The following is a 16,241-nucleotide window of genomic DNA, read 5'->3' on the forward strand; positions in this document are numbered from 1 at the left end:
AATGATTGGAAGACGGAGTATATTTATTAGGATTTGATTTGATTTCACTTCTAACATCACTGTTTCATATAAAATTCAAATTACTTCCGCTGTCTTAGTCATTTGTTGTCCTATTCCATTATTAGGTGTTTCAGTCAATTGTTGTCCTTTCTATTTTAAGAATGAACTTGATGAGCAATTTGATCCACTTGTTATTTAGTAATTGACTCCCTCCTCTTTCTTTGGTCTTTGTGCCAAAACCAAAGGACAACAATTGACTAGGACGAAGAGAGTAATTTTGTAGGCAATGGTTCATAAGTAGTCTAGACCTGGCAAAACGGGTCACTCAGGTCGGGTACGGGTCGGGTAAGTTTAGGTCGGGTCATTTCGGGTCTGTCACACATTTCGGCCTTTCGGGTTGGGTTTGATCGGGTCGGGTCAGTTTCGGGTGACCTGTTGTCGGGTCATTTTCGGGTATGAGTCATTTTGAGTCGGGTTGCTTTTAAGTTAATGGCTAAGCACTTTATTTAGTATTATTTTGATTAAGAAATACTATTTTACAAATTTAACTATTTATTAAGGACTGTTGTAACCAATAAAACTTTATTTTGATATATATAATATTAATATGTCTTAGTACTAGTCGTTTTGGGTCATTTCAAGTCATTTGAGATCAGATCAATTATGAGTCGTGTCTTTTCGGGTCGGGTCAACATTGGGTCAAACAATGTTCGGGTCGGGTCAGGGTCGGGTCAGGTCAATTCGAGTTTCGGGTTGTATTCGGATCGAGCAAGTTCGGGTCATTTTCGGGTCTCGGGTCGGATCATTCGGGTCTGTCCCATTTTGCCAGGTCTATATGAATCATAACCATATGAACCTTATCATGTTATTGTTGATAGATTACTGATTTACTGTGAAGAGACAAAGTTGTACGGAGTAACTATTGGTCTCTTGACAGATTTCTCCCCTAGGATAGCGATTCGAGCAAACTTTACAGTCAAAAGGACAAACAGTATTTGATTGTGTTTAATACTCCGTTGTCCGTACTTAAGAAAACATGTTTATTTTGAAGCAATGAATAGTATTTCAGCCTGCAACTTGGTCTTGATGAATCAGTCAATCAGAGCATTAATGGTTCATAACCACATTAACTTGGTCTTAAATGGCTTCCACAAATGCGCGTGAGACCGACTCATATGAGAATTAATTGGTCTAATATTATGTCGAGCATCAACTTAAAGGCGTGAATCGTGATACATCATAGATTCATAGAACACTCCTCATGATCGTTCATAATTGTCTGATATTGAGCATCAGACCGCCTCAGTCGACTACGGAGTACATCATCAGTAGCCTTGAAAGTCATCAAAATTTGGTTGCAATATATAGTCCATACCTGTAAAATGAACTACATGGACAATTTTGACTCTTAACGAAATTTTAAACTCGAGTCATGACTCATGAGTCGCAAGTATCATTAGCAGCTAAGTTATTACTGTCCTTAATCTTATTCAACCATAATTAGGACTAAAATTATTACAGCTCCGCACAGACGAAACTCGTATATCAGAAGTAGGTAACCGATAACTGTAGAACAATGTTAACAGTTTTTGAATACAACATCAACTGTTTCTTATTACCTCCTAACTATGTTAGAAGTCGTGTTTTTCAAGATTATTTTATTAAGAACTCGTGGTTTGGTCAAATAATATATGAGTGGTGTTGATTTATTGCACCATTATTAAGGATGGGGTCATTCCAGTCATGGACCAACCCAACCCAATCCCCATCCCTATTCTTTCGTATCTTGCATATTTATAGCAGTCAGTAATTGGCCCCTTTCTGTTTTGGCCTTTTTGGGCAAGACCTGCGGCTAATATTAGAGCCATCGCTTTATTTTGCACCCGAGCGTCACGAGGTCAACACTCAATAATAGTCAATACCTTCCTACTTTAAACTTTGGGAAAATGCAGCCAATGTCCTTAAGGTTTGACATTTTGTTCGGGATCTCCAATTTTATTATCCGGAAAGTTTTAAGAGGTCATAACTTGTGTTTAAAAAAAAAATTATCGTATTTGGAATCCATTCCCATTCCTGAGCCAGGCTCCATCTTCGCCTTCTACCTCTTCTGACGACGCTTGCCCGTATAACTATCATTTGATATTATTCATCAATTCAACATAGAATTAGTAGTCGATAGTCGCATTATTTACAACCTAGAATCATATGATTACGCTATACTCCCTCCCAGTCGTTATAATGTTCCCCTTTGATATGGGCACGATACTTAAGGAAAAGTATTAAAATATTAGTAAAAGAGTTGTGTGGGGTTGGTTGTAGGAGAGAGGGATGAATTATTAGTAGTTAAATAAGAATTGTGGGGCCAAAATATAAAGGAAAGTAATAAAATAAGAGTAAAAGAGTTGTGTGGGGTTTGATGATAGGAGAGAGAAATGAATAAAATAAGAGTAAAAGTTTCAAAAAATAGAAAAGGGAACATTACTTGAATAATCCGTTTTGGGAAAGAGGGAACATTATAGTGACTGGGAGGGAGTATAATTTAGTTTTTATCGAGGTTATTTACGATTTATATCAATAAAATTTAATATATATTCCAGTCGATAGTCGCATTATTAATATTTTATGAAGTACTCCGTATATATTCCAGTTTCGCATATTACTCATAATTGCTAGAGTATTTATTAATGGAGCCGAAAAAGCAAGGTCAATTTGTTCAGTCGGAAAAACTCAATAACATCTATACAAAATTTAACTAAAACCAATCGACTACAACCGAGTATTTTTAACTAATGACATAAACAAATAATCAGAACGACTATCTTTAAAAATTTTGAGCTTTGAATCATGTAACTACAATGTTAAATCGTTAAACTAAATTGAATTTTGGAATTTTGCTGGTTTCGAATAATCGAAATAAATCTATACTTTTGTGTTCAAATACAAACATTATTTAATTATTTAATATAGTCTTGTTCTTTTCACTATGGACCTTGTCGTGTGCTGAATTTTTTGGCAAATTGGTGTTTATTAGCAAAATAATTAGGGAAATGGGGTTGGTTTGAAAATATTTAGACTTATGGTGTCCACGTCATTAGTTTCATTTTTTTTTCAAATTTTAGGCAAAGCCGCTAAGTTTCTTAGCGGCTTTGTCTCTTTGTCATTTTTTTGATAATAAATGTCATAAGCTTATGAAAAATAGATAAATAAGGAAGCCGCTAACTTTCTTAGCGGCTTTGGTGGTTATTCATTTTTAAAATAGGCTGTCATCAGTGTTAGAAGGTGACGGTTTTTGAAAAAAAAAATGAATAGTAAAGCCGCTAAGATTCTTATCGGCTTTACTATTCACTTTTTTTTTTTTTTTTTTTTTTTTCTTTACGGAACTACTAAAGGAACTCATGAACACGGTCTCTTCCAAGTTCAGAGAAATATGAAAGAGACTACTTCAAACCTTTAGTAGTTCCGTAAAGTGAGCCAACGTCGACTGAGACGACACCAGCAACCGAAGACATGAAGATGATGCTACCAAACCCTGATGTCTTGGGAAGGGGATAGAAAAGTTGACAGAAATGGTATGACGATTCAAGATTGGTGCTCATTAGCGTAGCGAAATCCTCTGTTTTGTACTCCTCTGTTGGCTTCCTTATAAATGTCCCTACGTTGTTCACCTGTTTACAGTTACCCATCGACACCAACCTTAACACGTTACTAAAAAAAATAAGTAATCTTTCCGTCCTGATCTTAAAATACAGCTCAGAGAAAATTGAAAAAAAAAGGTAAATAAATGACTGAGACAACGGAGTAGTTTCAATGACTTGTACCCTGATAGGAGTAGTATTTGCATTGTTTCCACGCACTCGAAAGTTATGAATGAAAACAATATAGGAGTAACGCACCAGGATATTGAGGTTGCCATTAAACTTGGAAGAGACGGTGTTCATGAGCTCCTCTCTTTGAACTCGACAAGTTACATCACATACGGAGCCACTTACGTTAAAACCTTGGTTAGTCCAATTGGTTATGCATGAATCAAGGTCGGCCTGATTCCTAGAACATGTGTGAACCCTGGCACCGAACCCTGCCAATTCTTCCACAATTGCATATCTGCACCACGATCCAACAAAAGTATTACAAGACCGTGACAATAAGCATTGCAGCGAGTTTTTCAAGATTATTTTATTAGGAGTTCGATATTATCTGAAAAACTAACGACGACTCAAAGTTTGTATTCCCACATCCGTCAGTTAGTGACGACCACATGAAGTGCTTCTTAGCCGTCCACGACCGTAGCATGAAGCCTTGCTTGAATGACTTCCATTCCTTCTTGATGACTCACAAGATTTCAATCAGCTCTAAATGTTGTTCAGCCCTTCAAAACGTCGAAGATTCTTGCCCGTACAACAGTCACTTTCTCGAGCATCTTGTTGCGGCGCCCCGTCTCCTTCTAATTAATATTATGTCATAGTTCAGACTATAATTACACTATCTAGAAGTCTAGAACCTCGAATATATTATTTCACTATACGAGTATAATTAATATTATGTCATAGTTCAGATTTAGCATAGTTTAGTTTACAGTCGTCTTTAAACTATCGATGCATGCCCACTTAATTTTTAAATGACACTAACAAAATCTCTTGTAGCTGTCTTAAAACTTGACAAGATTTCACAATAACTTTGTTTATAGTTTAGTTTTCGAAGAAAATAGCATATTACCAACAACTGTTGCACCATACTTCAATATGGTTTATTTTGCGAAATGAGGCAATTACAGGCTTACAGCTTCTTAGTGAAATGGGACCAAAAATCGGGAATAAGTGGTTTATTTTGCGATAAAAAAAAATGAGGCCACCCTTCGAAGTGATATTATTAACGTTGGTATAAAACCATTGATTCGACCTTAAACTTATGCTCGTTCACATATATTTCTTTCCTATGGATAGTGATAAACTGTGAAATAAGGAATTAGGAAAGATAGGCACATAGGCCGTGATTCATTGATGCAAAAGACGATACATGAGTTTCCTATTTATACAAGATTACAAGACTACTACCAACTACATCCTACAAAAGAGGAAACTAAATAACAGCAAAGATACAAAACTTGCACAATGATACAAACAAATATCTTCCTAATATCTCAAGCATATCCCACATATCTTGTGAATATTATGGTCGATATTTCCATACTCCCCCTTAAGTTGGAGCATTAGGAGACCGAATGCCCAACTTACGCTTCAAATAATCGAACGCATCTCCACCAAGGGCCTTAGTAAAGAGGTCCGCGATTTGCTCCTTACTTTGAACATGGCTAGCTGCAATGTTTTTGCTTACCAAATGTTGTCGAATGAAGTGACAATCAACTTCAATGTGCTTGGTTCGATCATGGAAAACCGGGTTCTTGGCAATGTGTAAAGCTGAGCTATTATCACACAATACTCGCATGGGATGACTATAAATAATGCCTAGCGAGTGAAGAAACGACTTCAACCATATGAGCTCGCTTGTGACCGCTGCCATTGCCCTATACTCCGCTTCAACGGTTAACTTAGCAACCGTGGGCTGTTTTCGAACCTTCCAGGAAATCGGTGTTTCACCCAAAGAGACAAAATACCCGGTTAGGGAACGTCGTGTCAACGGGCATAGTCGGAATCCGAGTACCCGTTGAGCTGAAAACCCGAGTTTCTATGCATCACTATGCCCTTCCCTGGATCACCTTTCAAATATCGAATAACCCGTATTGCAGCATCCCAATGCTCTTTACGCGGTGTTTGAACAAACTGTGACAAGGTGTGGACGGCATATAGCAAATCTGGCCGTGTAATCGTAAGATACACGAGACGTCCAACCAACCTCCTGTACTTTAAAGGATCGTTCAACAGTGGGCTCGTCGAAAGTGCCAGCTCATGATTCGGAGCAATGGGCGTGCGAATGGGCTTTGCTCCGTCTAACTTCGCTTCTTTAATAATTTCCATTGCATACTTTCGTTGACAGAGGAACAAACCTGTTTCTCCATGAGCCACTTCAATACCGAGAAAAAACTTTAAACGACCAAGATCCTTGACTCCAAATTGCTTGTCGAGGAAAGACTTTAAGCTATTACTTGCCTTGACATTATTGCTTACTATTATCATATCGTCGACATAAACTAATATAGCAAGAAAATTATCGTCCTTGTGCATCGTAAATAAAGAGTAATCAGCTAAAGACTGTGTGAACCCATATCCTTTCAATGCATCCGTCAATTTTGCGAACCAATTCCTCGAGGCCTGTTTTAACCCATACAAAGATTTTAAAAGTCGACATACCTTGCCCTTCCTGGTTGCTTCGAAACCTGGCGGTAATTTCATGTAGACTTCTTCACTTAAGTCACCATGAAGAAAAGCGTTATTGACATCTAGTTGATCAATATTCCACCTCTTAGCTACTGCCACCGCCAAAAAGAGCCTAACACTTGTCATTTTCGCTACCGGTGCAAACGTCTCATGATAATCTACTCCCTCAACTTGAGTGAATCCTTGGGCTACTAGTCGAGCTTTGTACCGCTCTATGGTTCCATCTGCCTTGTGCTTGATTTTGTAAACCCACTTGCACCCAATTGGTTTCTTGTCATTTGGCAAATCAACGATTCTCCAGGTCCCGTTTTTCTCGAGAGCTTCAATTTCACTAGCCATAGATTTCTGCCATTTTTCGTTCTTAATGTCCTCAACAAAGCTCCTGGGCTCTCTAACTTCATCAATAGCACCAAGAAAATTCCTGTGGGACAAAGAGAAACAACTACTTGTGACATAGTTAATTATTGGATAACGAGTACCTTTCTTAGATGACGGAGTTTGAGACGAGTGAGCATTGGCCTTGGGTATGACACGAGTGGATTTACAAACATAGTCCTTTCGAAAGGCGGGTTCAAATTTTTGTCGTTCACCCCGTCCAAGTCTCGGCTCTTCAGTACTTGTCGCACTCTCCCCCCTCAACGTCAGCACCGTCATCATCTACCTCATGCACGTCCTCGACAGAAACATCATCCGCCTGCTCCCCTGTCTGTACAAACTCATCCCCTACTTCCACTTCTAACTCACCATATTGTGTGGAGGAAGTAACGGGTGTATCGACAAAAGGCGGGATACAAACATTCTCAGGTTCTAAGTTTTTGTCAGACATAATGTTTTTGTCAAGAGGATTTGTAGTATTGGTGATCATGTAAGGGTAGATATTTTCGTAAAATTGGACATCTCGGGAAACAAATTTCCGTTTAGTCTTTGGGTCATACATACACCATCCCTTTTGAGTTTTAGGGTAACCAAGAAAAATGCATCGAGTCCCCCGTTCTTTAAATTTGTCCCTCGAGCGTTGCTTATTGTGTGCATAAGCAAGGCATCCTAAATCCCGTAAGTTGTCAAGGTTTGGTGCATGGCCGTGTATGAGCTCATAAGGGGTCTTTCCATCTAGAATTCTTGTGGGTGTGCGATTAATAAGGTATGCAGCTGTTAAGACACATTCCCCCCAAAACTCGATAGGAAGGTTAGCTTGGAATCGAATTGAAGGGCTCTCGCTTTTTCTAAAAGATGCCTATGTTTTCGTTCTACTCGTCCGTTTTGTTGAGGTGTGTCTATAGTACTAGTTTGGAAAAGCATTCCATTCTCAGTGTAGAAATGTTTTAAAGGCCCCGAAAGAAATTCGGTACCGTTATCACTCTGAACTACCTTGACTTGTTTTCCAAACTGTGTGGAAACCATCTTGCAAAATTTTTTAATTAAATCACAAACTTCCCCTTTGTCCTTCATGAGATGGACCCAAACACTTCTACTGTGGTCATCAACAATGGTCAAAAAATAATGTGCCCCGGTTAAGCTACTAGCATGATAAGGCCCCCATATATCGCAATGGATTAAATGAAACAAAATAGCATGTCATTTATTATTGAGTTTAAAACTGGAACGTGTCTGTTTTGCACGACAACAAGAATCACAGACAAAATCCGAATCAAGAGATAATTGTTTCGTAATCAAATTGCTTATAAAGGGATAAATATGGCTTGAAGGGTGACCTAGTCGTCGATGCCATGTACGACTTTCAGCAACGGCAGCAACGGCAACACGGCTGACCACTTCTCCTTCTCGTGTCATATAGTAAACTCCATGTCTCAGCTCACCCCGTCCAATCTCCGTCTTCGTAGACTGGTCCTGAATTATACAACAATTAGCATTAAAAATCACAAAGCAATTATTCTCTCTGATGAGTTGAGGTATTGATATTAAATGAGACGTTAAATTTGGAACAAACAAGACATCGCGTAATTCAAATTGGTTATTGAGCATAATTTTTCCATGGTCCTTTGCAATTATCGTGGAACCGTCCGGCAACCCGACAGTGGATGCTGCTCCTTCCCACGGATCAATGAGCAATTCCCGACAACCTGTCATATGGTGTGAGGCACCGCTATCTAGCATCCATTCGTTTAAATGAACACAATTCATACCTTTTAATTTCTCGTTAGTGTCACCTTTAGAATTAAGAAGTTGCCTCGGCTGTTCCATCTCTTCGGCCGTGAAATCCTTCGTGGACGATTCGCCTTCACTGGTTGTTGTTGCATTAACAACCTGGTTGTTATTGTTATTGCTCGTCCCCCGTCCACCGCGTCCTCCACGACCACCACGTCTGCCCCTGTCACGTCCTCTGCCACTTATCCCGAGTTTCTCCCAACAATTCTCCTCCGTGTGGTACCATTTTTTACAATGCGTGCACCACGGTGGCTCATAGTCCTGCTGCTCTGTCTTGCCATGGCCACGACCTGCTCCAGCACGCGCGGTCATAACAACTTCATTGACGGGTTCTTCACGGATTTGGGTCATAGCTTTGTGACGTTCTTCTCGCAACACAAGGGCATAAACACGGTTTAGGGAGGAAAGATCATCATCCATCAACAAATTGGAACGGAGATTATCATACAAGGCCGTATTGAGTCCCATAATAAATTGATGCACCTTCTCTTCTTCTTTTTCCTTGAGAAATTCAGCGGCAGCTCCACAAGTGCAAGGAGGTATACGACTGTAAGTGGCGAGTTCATCCCAGATTGATTTTAAATGGGTATAATACTCAACCACAGAACGGTTTCCTTGCTTGCACTCTGTTAAGTCGCTCTTGAGTTGGTGAACTCGAGGTGCATTACCCGCGGCATATCGCTCCTTGAGTTCTTTCCATATTTCAGCAACACTGGCATTGAAAGCAATACTCGGGTGCAGTTTCTCGTCAATCACATTCCGCAACCAAGCTTTAATCATGGCGTTACATTGACGCCAAGCCACCAATTCGTAATTGTCGACTTCTGATCCCTCTGGTTTCTTCACGGTTCCATCAACAAAACCCAACTTGTTCTTCGCGTCGAGCCCGTTCTTCACCGCGTCAGCCCAGAGATCGTAATTGTCACCATTGAAAAGGGTGTGAGTCAGTTTTAGACTCGGACTATCGGAAGGGTATAGAAATAAAGGTGATGATAGAGGAATTGGCATTGTTTCGTGGCTGCTGCCTTTGCCTGTATCAGACCCGGTTTCGCCTCCAATTTTCATCATAAGGATTGATTTTTTTTTGTTTGGGTTATTGAAAAAGAACGAATGCAAGGATCAAACCTGCTCCGATGATACCATGATAAACTGTGAAATAAGGAATTAGGAAAGATAGGCACATAGGTCGTGATTCATTGATGCAAAAGACGATACATGAGTTTCCTATTTATACAAGACTACTACCAACTACATCCTACAAAAGAGGAAACTAAATAACAGCAAAGATACAAAACTTGCACAATGATACAAACAAATATCTTCCTAATATCTCAAGCATATCCCACATATCTTGTGAATATTATGGTCGATATTTCCATAGATAGCGACTTGCAGCAACCTCATGCTTAAAAGACAAATTGTATTTAATGGTGTTTATTACTTAAAGAAGATATGTTTTATGTATGACAATGAATTGAATAGTACTATCCGTACGGAGTATTTCACCTTGCAACTTGATGTTTGTGAATCAGAGCAATAAATGGTTCCTAACCACATATATACATGACCCTTATCATCATCTGGCCGACTTGAACATACTCCCTCTGTCCCGATCATTTGTTTACCTATTTTATTTTAGCGTGTCTTATTCATTCGTTTATCTTTCTATATTGGGAAGATTTTTTATGTAATTTGATCATCGATCTAATTGCACTATTGTCCACTTGTCATGCATTAACTAAAACTACGAATGAATGGTCCCTTCCTCGGCTCCGCTCTCCTTTGTCTTTACACTCTATATAGTCAGTTATGCAATTTGCTATGGAGTACTATTTATAGACTAAAAGAGTATAAGCTCATTCATATATATCAAAGCTTAAATACTTACATTTTGCAACGATGGCTCAGACAAGTAGTACAACCCGTGAAGAACGTTGGTCTCTTAGTAACATGACTGCTCTTGTTACCGGTGGTACTAAAGGAATTGGGTATATTTTTCTTCGATTTCCTTATCACTTTTTTAATAGGAACAAAATCTAAGAACTTGATTAATGAGTCGAAATTTGCAGGTACGCGGTTGTGGAAGAATTAGCAGGGTTTGGTGCCAGGGTTCATACATGTGCTAGGAATGAGGCCGAGCTTGATTCATGCATAAGCAATTGGACTAACCAAGGTTTTCAAGTAAGTGGTTCGGTATGTGACGTAACATGTCGAGTTCAGAGACATGAACTCATGAACACGGTCTCTTCCAAGTTCAATGGCAAGCTCAACATCTTGGTAAGTTCACTATTACCATTTTGTTTTCAATCGTAAATTACCAAGTAGGCGAAAATGAAAAAAAATAGGAACTTAGAGAGGAAAAGACTATTCAGGATATAATCGCATCACGATTCTTTGATAATACCGTGTTGTGGTTGGGTACTTGTTGATATATAAACCATCTCAACCAAACCTATCAAACCTTAAGGTGATGGTTGAGATCCAACAATTATATATGAGTGGTTAGTGCATACGCTCCCCCGAGGCCCGTACCGTTTGCTAAAATTCTATTTCACGCTAGCTCTGATACTCTGATAGATGAACCATCTCAACCAAAACCTATCAAACCTAAACGTAGAATTACAATTATATCAGAACTAGGTTAGTGATATCAGTGTGTCATTAGAATTTGACAAACCGATACGATGATCGGTAGAACAAAGTTACAGTTTTATATTAGGACACAAACCGCTTCTTATTACCTCCAAACTCACCTTATTATGTTAGAACTCGAGTTTTTCAAGATTATTTTATTAAGAGTTCGATGTTATCTAAAAAACTCCGATTCATAAGTATAAATACCTCGCAACTCTCCTTCAATATCTCACAACTTAAACCATCCGATCAATTAAATCAGAATTGAGAATTAGTCTCTACAACAACATGATGATGAAGGGAGTTGTCGTCTTTGTACCTCTACTCTTCGCCATCGCTTTTGGTCAAGGTCAATATTCCGGCTCTGCTGATATGAATGACGAGAAAATCCACTTCCCGTACCACGGAATCCCGTTCCATGGATACCATCATCACCCATACATCCCACATCACTACTACCTACCACATCCACACTTTCCTCATCGATTTCCACACCCATTCCCGTTCCCATTCCCGAGCCAGGCTCCATCTTCGCCTTCTACCCCTTCTGACAACGGAAGCCAGTGACGGATTCTTGCTCGTATAACAATCACTTGATATTATTCAACAACATAGAATTAGTAGTCAATAGTCGCATTATTTACAACCTAGAATCATATTATTACGCTATATAATTTAGTTTTATCGAGATTTAGCTCAATCTACAGTTGTAATTTACGATTAATATCAATAAAATTTAATATATATTCCAGTTTATAGTCGCATTATTACTATTTTATGATGTACTCCGTATATATTCCATATTCCAGTTTCGCATATTACTCATGACATAAACAAATAATGAGAACGACAATTATCTTTAAATATTTTGAGCTTTGTATCATTAATGAAGCATATCACAAATGAAATTGAATTTTGGAATTTTGTTGGTTTCAAAAAGTGGAAATTTAATTATTAGCAACAGTAGTTTATAGCCGTCACTGATAAACTATAGTACGGAGTACTATACTAAGTTAAACTTTTGATTGAGATCGTCTTCTCATATGGTATTAGAAGTTGATGATAGTAAGGCCTCACATATATTTCTCCCACGCGGTTAGCGACTCATCACACGGTCATTGCCCGACCACACTAAGAAATTAGATTATGGCCAAAAGACAAATTGTAGTTTGTGGTGTTTATTACTTGGTACTTGAATTGAAGTAGACGTGTGTTTTGAGTCAATGATTCATATCCACATGACTTTTATCATCATCTCACATGGACATGAACTTATATAGTGATATTCACTATGTTAAGTTCATTACCAAAACTCAATTATTTACATTTTGCAAGAGGTTGAGAACAATAATGGCTCACACTACAAGTAGCCAAACTCGAGGTGCGCGATGGTCTCTTACTAACATGACTGCTCTTGTTACCGGCGGAACCAAAGGAATTGGGTAGTTTTTCTTTTCTTTATTACCTTAATTATCTCTTTTTAATTCATTGCATGCTTATTGTCATGCTCTGGTACTTTTGTCGGATCGTGGTGTGCACCCTTGCCCACACCCAGGCAAGAATGAAAGTAACCAAGAGTCTTATGTTAGTGAGGGATCGCCCACTTATAGCACGCTTCTCGAGACTTTTGATTAATGAGTTGGCATTTGCAGATATGCAATTGTGGAAGAATTGGCAGGGTTTGGTGCCAGGGTTCACACGTGTTCTAGGAATCAGGCCGAGCTTGATTCGTGCATAAGCAATTGGACTAACGAAGGTTTTCACGTAAGTGGTTCGGTATGTGATGTAACATGTCGAGTTCAAAGAGAGGAGCTCATGAACACCGTCTCTTCCAAGTTTAATGGCAAGCTCAATATCCTGGTGCGTTACTCCTATAATGTTTTATGGTGACGTGGACTCAGTTATGGTCAATAGTTTGAAATAGACCCCATTTATTTTCGTAATAAGTTTGCTTTTCGACCCCATTTAAGCAAAAATTCAAAAAGAAATATTATACTCGGGTTAATGTAAGGTTTCCTTTTCCGGAGTTGAAACTTACCCCTTTGTCTCAGTCATTTGTTTACCTTTTTTAATTATCTGCTCTGCGGTATTTTAATAAAAGGTAAACAAATGATCAGGACAGAAAGAGTGCTTATTTTTAGTAACGTGTTAAGTTGGCCGATGGGCGACGGGTAACTGTAAACAGGTGAACAATGTAGGGACATTTATAAAGAAGCCAACAGAGGAGTACAAAACAGAGGATTTCGCTACGATAATGAGCACCAATCTTGAATCGTCATACCATTTCTGTCAACTTTTCTATCCCCTTCTCAAGACGTCAGGGTTTGGTAGCATCATCTTCATGTCTTCGGTTGCTGGTGTCGTCTCAGTCGACGTTGGCTCACTTTACGGAACTACTAAAGGTTTGAAGTAGGCTCTTTCATATTTCTCCTTTATCATTCAATAATTGTACTAGTATAGATCGCACGCGAATGCGCAGTATTTAGATATAAACATTAAAGAAAATAATAATAAAACTGATATTTAACTCAATTTGAAATTTAATTGTAAATTTATGGTTATTAATATTTTGTATTAACGGTGGAAAAGGGAAAGTTCAATATAATGCAGATGTAAATATAATATAATGAAAGCCCAATAACAGATATGACAAAATAAAAGCCTAATTACAGATATGATATAATAAAAGCTCAATTATAGCCAAATTCATTTAGGCGGAATTTTTTTGGAGAAGTCTTATTCTTTTAGTATAAGGGGGATTATGAGGATATATATACAATAATAATGACGTAATTAAACCAAAACTGGTGCACGCATTATTGCAATAATGTTTTTCTGGAGCATGTTTTATCGGCAGGAGCATTGAACCAACTAGCGAGAAATTTAGCATGCGAGTGGGCAAAGGATAACATTCGGACACATTCTATCGCACCTGCGTACATCCAAACTCCTCTTACTGAACAGGTAAATAACACTGTTGGGTTTGTGCCTTGATTCTGTTAGTCGCAGCTTTGAACGACTATGCGGGGCCTCGCTCTAAGCCTCTTCCTAACAGTCATGTTTATCATACCGTCTGAATCTGTAATCTGAAAACTCCTTACATATTAATAAAACTCCCTTCTGCGCTGTGGACGTAGCTATTAGTGAACCACGTAAATCTGTGCGTTGCTTTATTTATTGTGTATCAGCAGTAAGATGATGCAGAACGCTGATTCAGAAACGAACTCTACTCAATATTCTCGATACAGGATAAATTATTCGAGTATTTAACAGGTCTGCGAATAATGGCAGGGTCTTAGCAATGAGGAATACGTGAAAGGTGTGAAAATCAGAACACCGCTAGGAAGGCTAGGGAAACCAGAAGAAGTAGCTTCTTTGGTAGCATTCCTCTGCATGCCGGCCTCTTCTTACATTACCGGTCAAACCATTTGCGTCGATGGTGGGTTAACTGTCAATGGTTACAATCCCTCATTTCAAATCAAACCTTAATTTTAGTTTCCGGTGCATTTTGATTCGAGCAAATAAACGATGCATTCTTCGTATTACTTTCTGTATCAATAGGCTACGACTTGATTCATGAAGGACGGGATATATGAAAGCTACCTATGATGTAAACATGTAGATCAATCAGTAATTTTTAGTAGTAATAATAATGTAAACATGTTGATGTCGGAACTCATCAAGTTGTAAAGGTCATTGATTGCCTGGCTTATTTCTTTAGACATTACTAGCGCTTAAGCTAAGGGTGAGATTATCAGTAAGATTCTCCAAAATCTTAAGATACTGTTACATCAGCTTTCCATTAACTTTTATTATTTCTTTATTGTTCAGACCTACCTTAGGTTCACCTCAGACTTTATACATTATCCGTCAGACTCACCTCAGACCAGGGGCGAAGCCAGGATTTTTCATTTGGGGTAGCGAATATCTTAAGGCTATACTATTTGAAAATTGGAAATCGAAAAAATGTTACTCGTACTTCGTAATATGCAACATATAAAAATTCAAATTACAAACTCAATATATAAATCATTCAAATTACAAACTCACAATATATAAATCAAATGGACCAATGTAATGGCTTGGAGGTTTCATTGTATAATTCAACTTATCATTATATTATTTTTTAAAAATAATTTTGATTTTTGCATTGTAACTTACAACGAATTGAACATTTTTTAATATAATGGGATAAACATTTTCATAGAATCAACAAATTATCTTTATTCTTATTTTTCGACATTATTTTGGTTCGGGCGTTATACCGTCATTAAAAGAAAATTTAATCATTTTTAGGCAAAAAAAAATTCTTAATACCTTAAAATAATGAATATTGACAATTTGAAAATTAGCAAAAAAAGAACAATAAATTAATTAAATAACCAATACTAAATCATGTGTATTAAATAACTTAATAAGGAAATTTATTGATTTATTTCAGATTCCCGTTCCAATCACAGAAACATTTAATGAGTTCATTAAAAAAGGCAAAAATAACAAAAAAATTGTAAACAGTGGGATTTGAACCACGGATCTGTTGCATGGAAAACTACTATTTATATCAGGCTACCACTGAAGCACATCTCCTTTGATGTTTAATTTATGCGCTTCATTATAATTATTCTTTCCTTAATCACATTTGGGGTAGCAAAAACACGACTTATTTATCGAACTTTTTTCAGTTGGGGTAGCGACCGCTACCCCTTGCTACCTACTAGCTTCGCCCCTGCCTCAGACTCCACTTTTCCACTTTACTTCTTTTTTCACAAAAAAGAAACGACACATGTGATTCAGTCATTGGTTAATTTCTCTTTAAGGTTGGGTCAAGACTCACGCAAAGTCTTAAGGCGAGTCTTGGATTTCCAAGACTCAACTTAAGACTTTGTCAAGACTATGGTAGATTATTGGTAGTCTTTAGTGAGTCTTGTCTTAAGACTTATCAAAGTCTTGTCCCAAGACTACCAATAATCTTACCCTAATGTAAGAGAAGCACCAAGTATCGTGCAACTGTGTATCTTGCTGTACGATTTACGACCCTTGATGTAAGCATTAATTTGATTTTCTCTGGTCGTGGTCGCTTTGGTGGTGGTGTTGTCTTGTTTGCAAATG

The 16,241-nt window shown here is 38.0% G+C and overlaps 1 protein-coding gene across 1 annotated transcript; it reads left to right on the plus strand.

The window, feature by feature from the left end:
- Positions 1-10,345: 10,345 nt before the first annotated feature.
- On the plus strand, positions 10,346-14,841 carry LOC141591541 (tropinone reductase homolog At5g06060-like). The gene is made up of 7 exons (XM_074411917.1): positions 10,346-10,486; positions 10,568-10,775; positions 12,468-12,574; positions 12,785-12,992; positions 13,318-13,534; positions 13,990-14,096; positions 14,424-14,841. The coding sequence occupies exons 1-7, from the start codon at positions 10,398-10,400 to the stop codon at positions 14,619-14,621; spliced, it is 1,134 nt and encodes a 377-aa protein (XP_074268018.1). The 5' UTR covers positions 10,346-10,397; the 3' UTR covers positions 14,622-14,841.
- The last annotated feature ends 1,400 nt before the right edge of the window (positions 14,842-16,241 follow it).

The sequence above is a fragment of the Silene latifolia genome, chromosome 7, assembly GCF_048544455.1.
Source record: "Silene latifolia isolate original U9 population chromosome 7, ASM4854445v1, whole genome shotgun sequence".
NCBI classification, from domain to species: Eukaryota; Viridiplantae; Streptophyta; class Magnoliopsida; order Caryophyllales; family Caryophyllaceae; genus Silene; species Silene latifolia.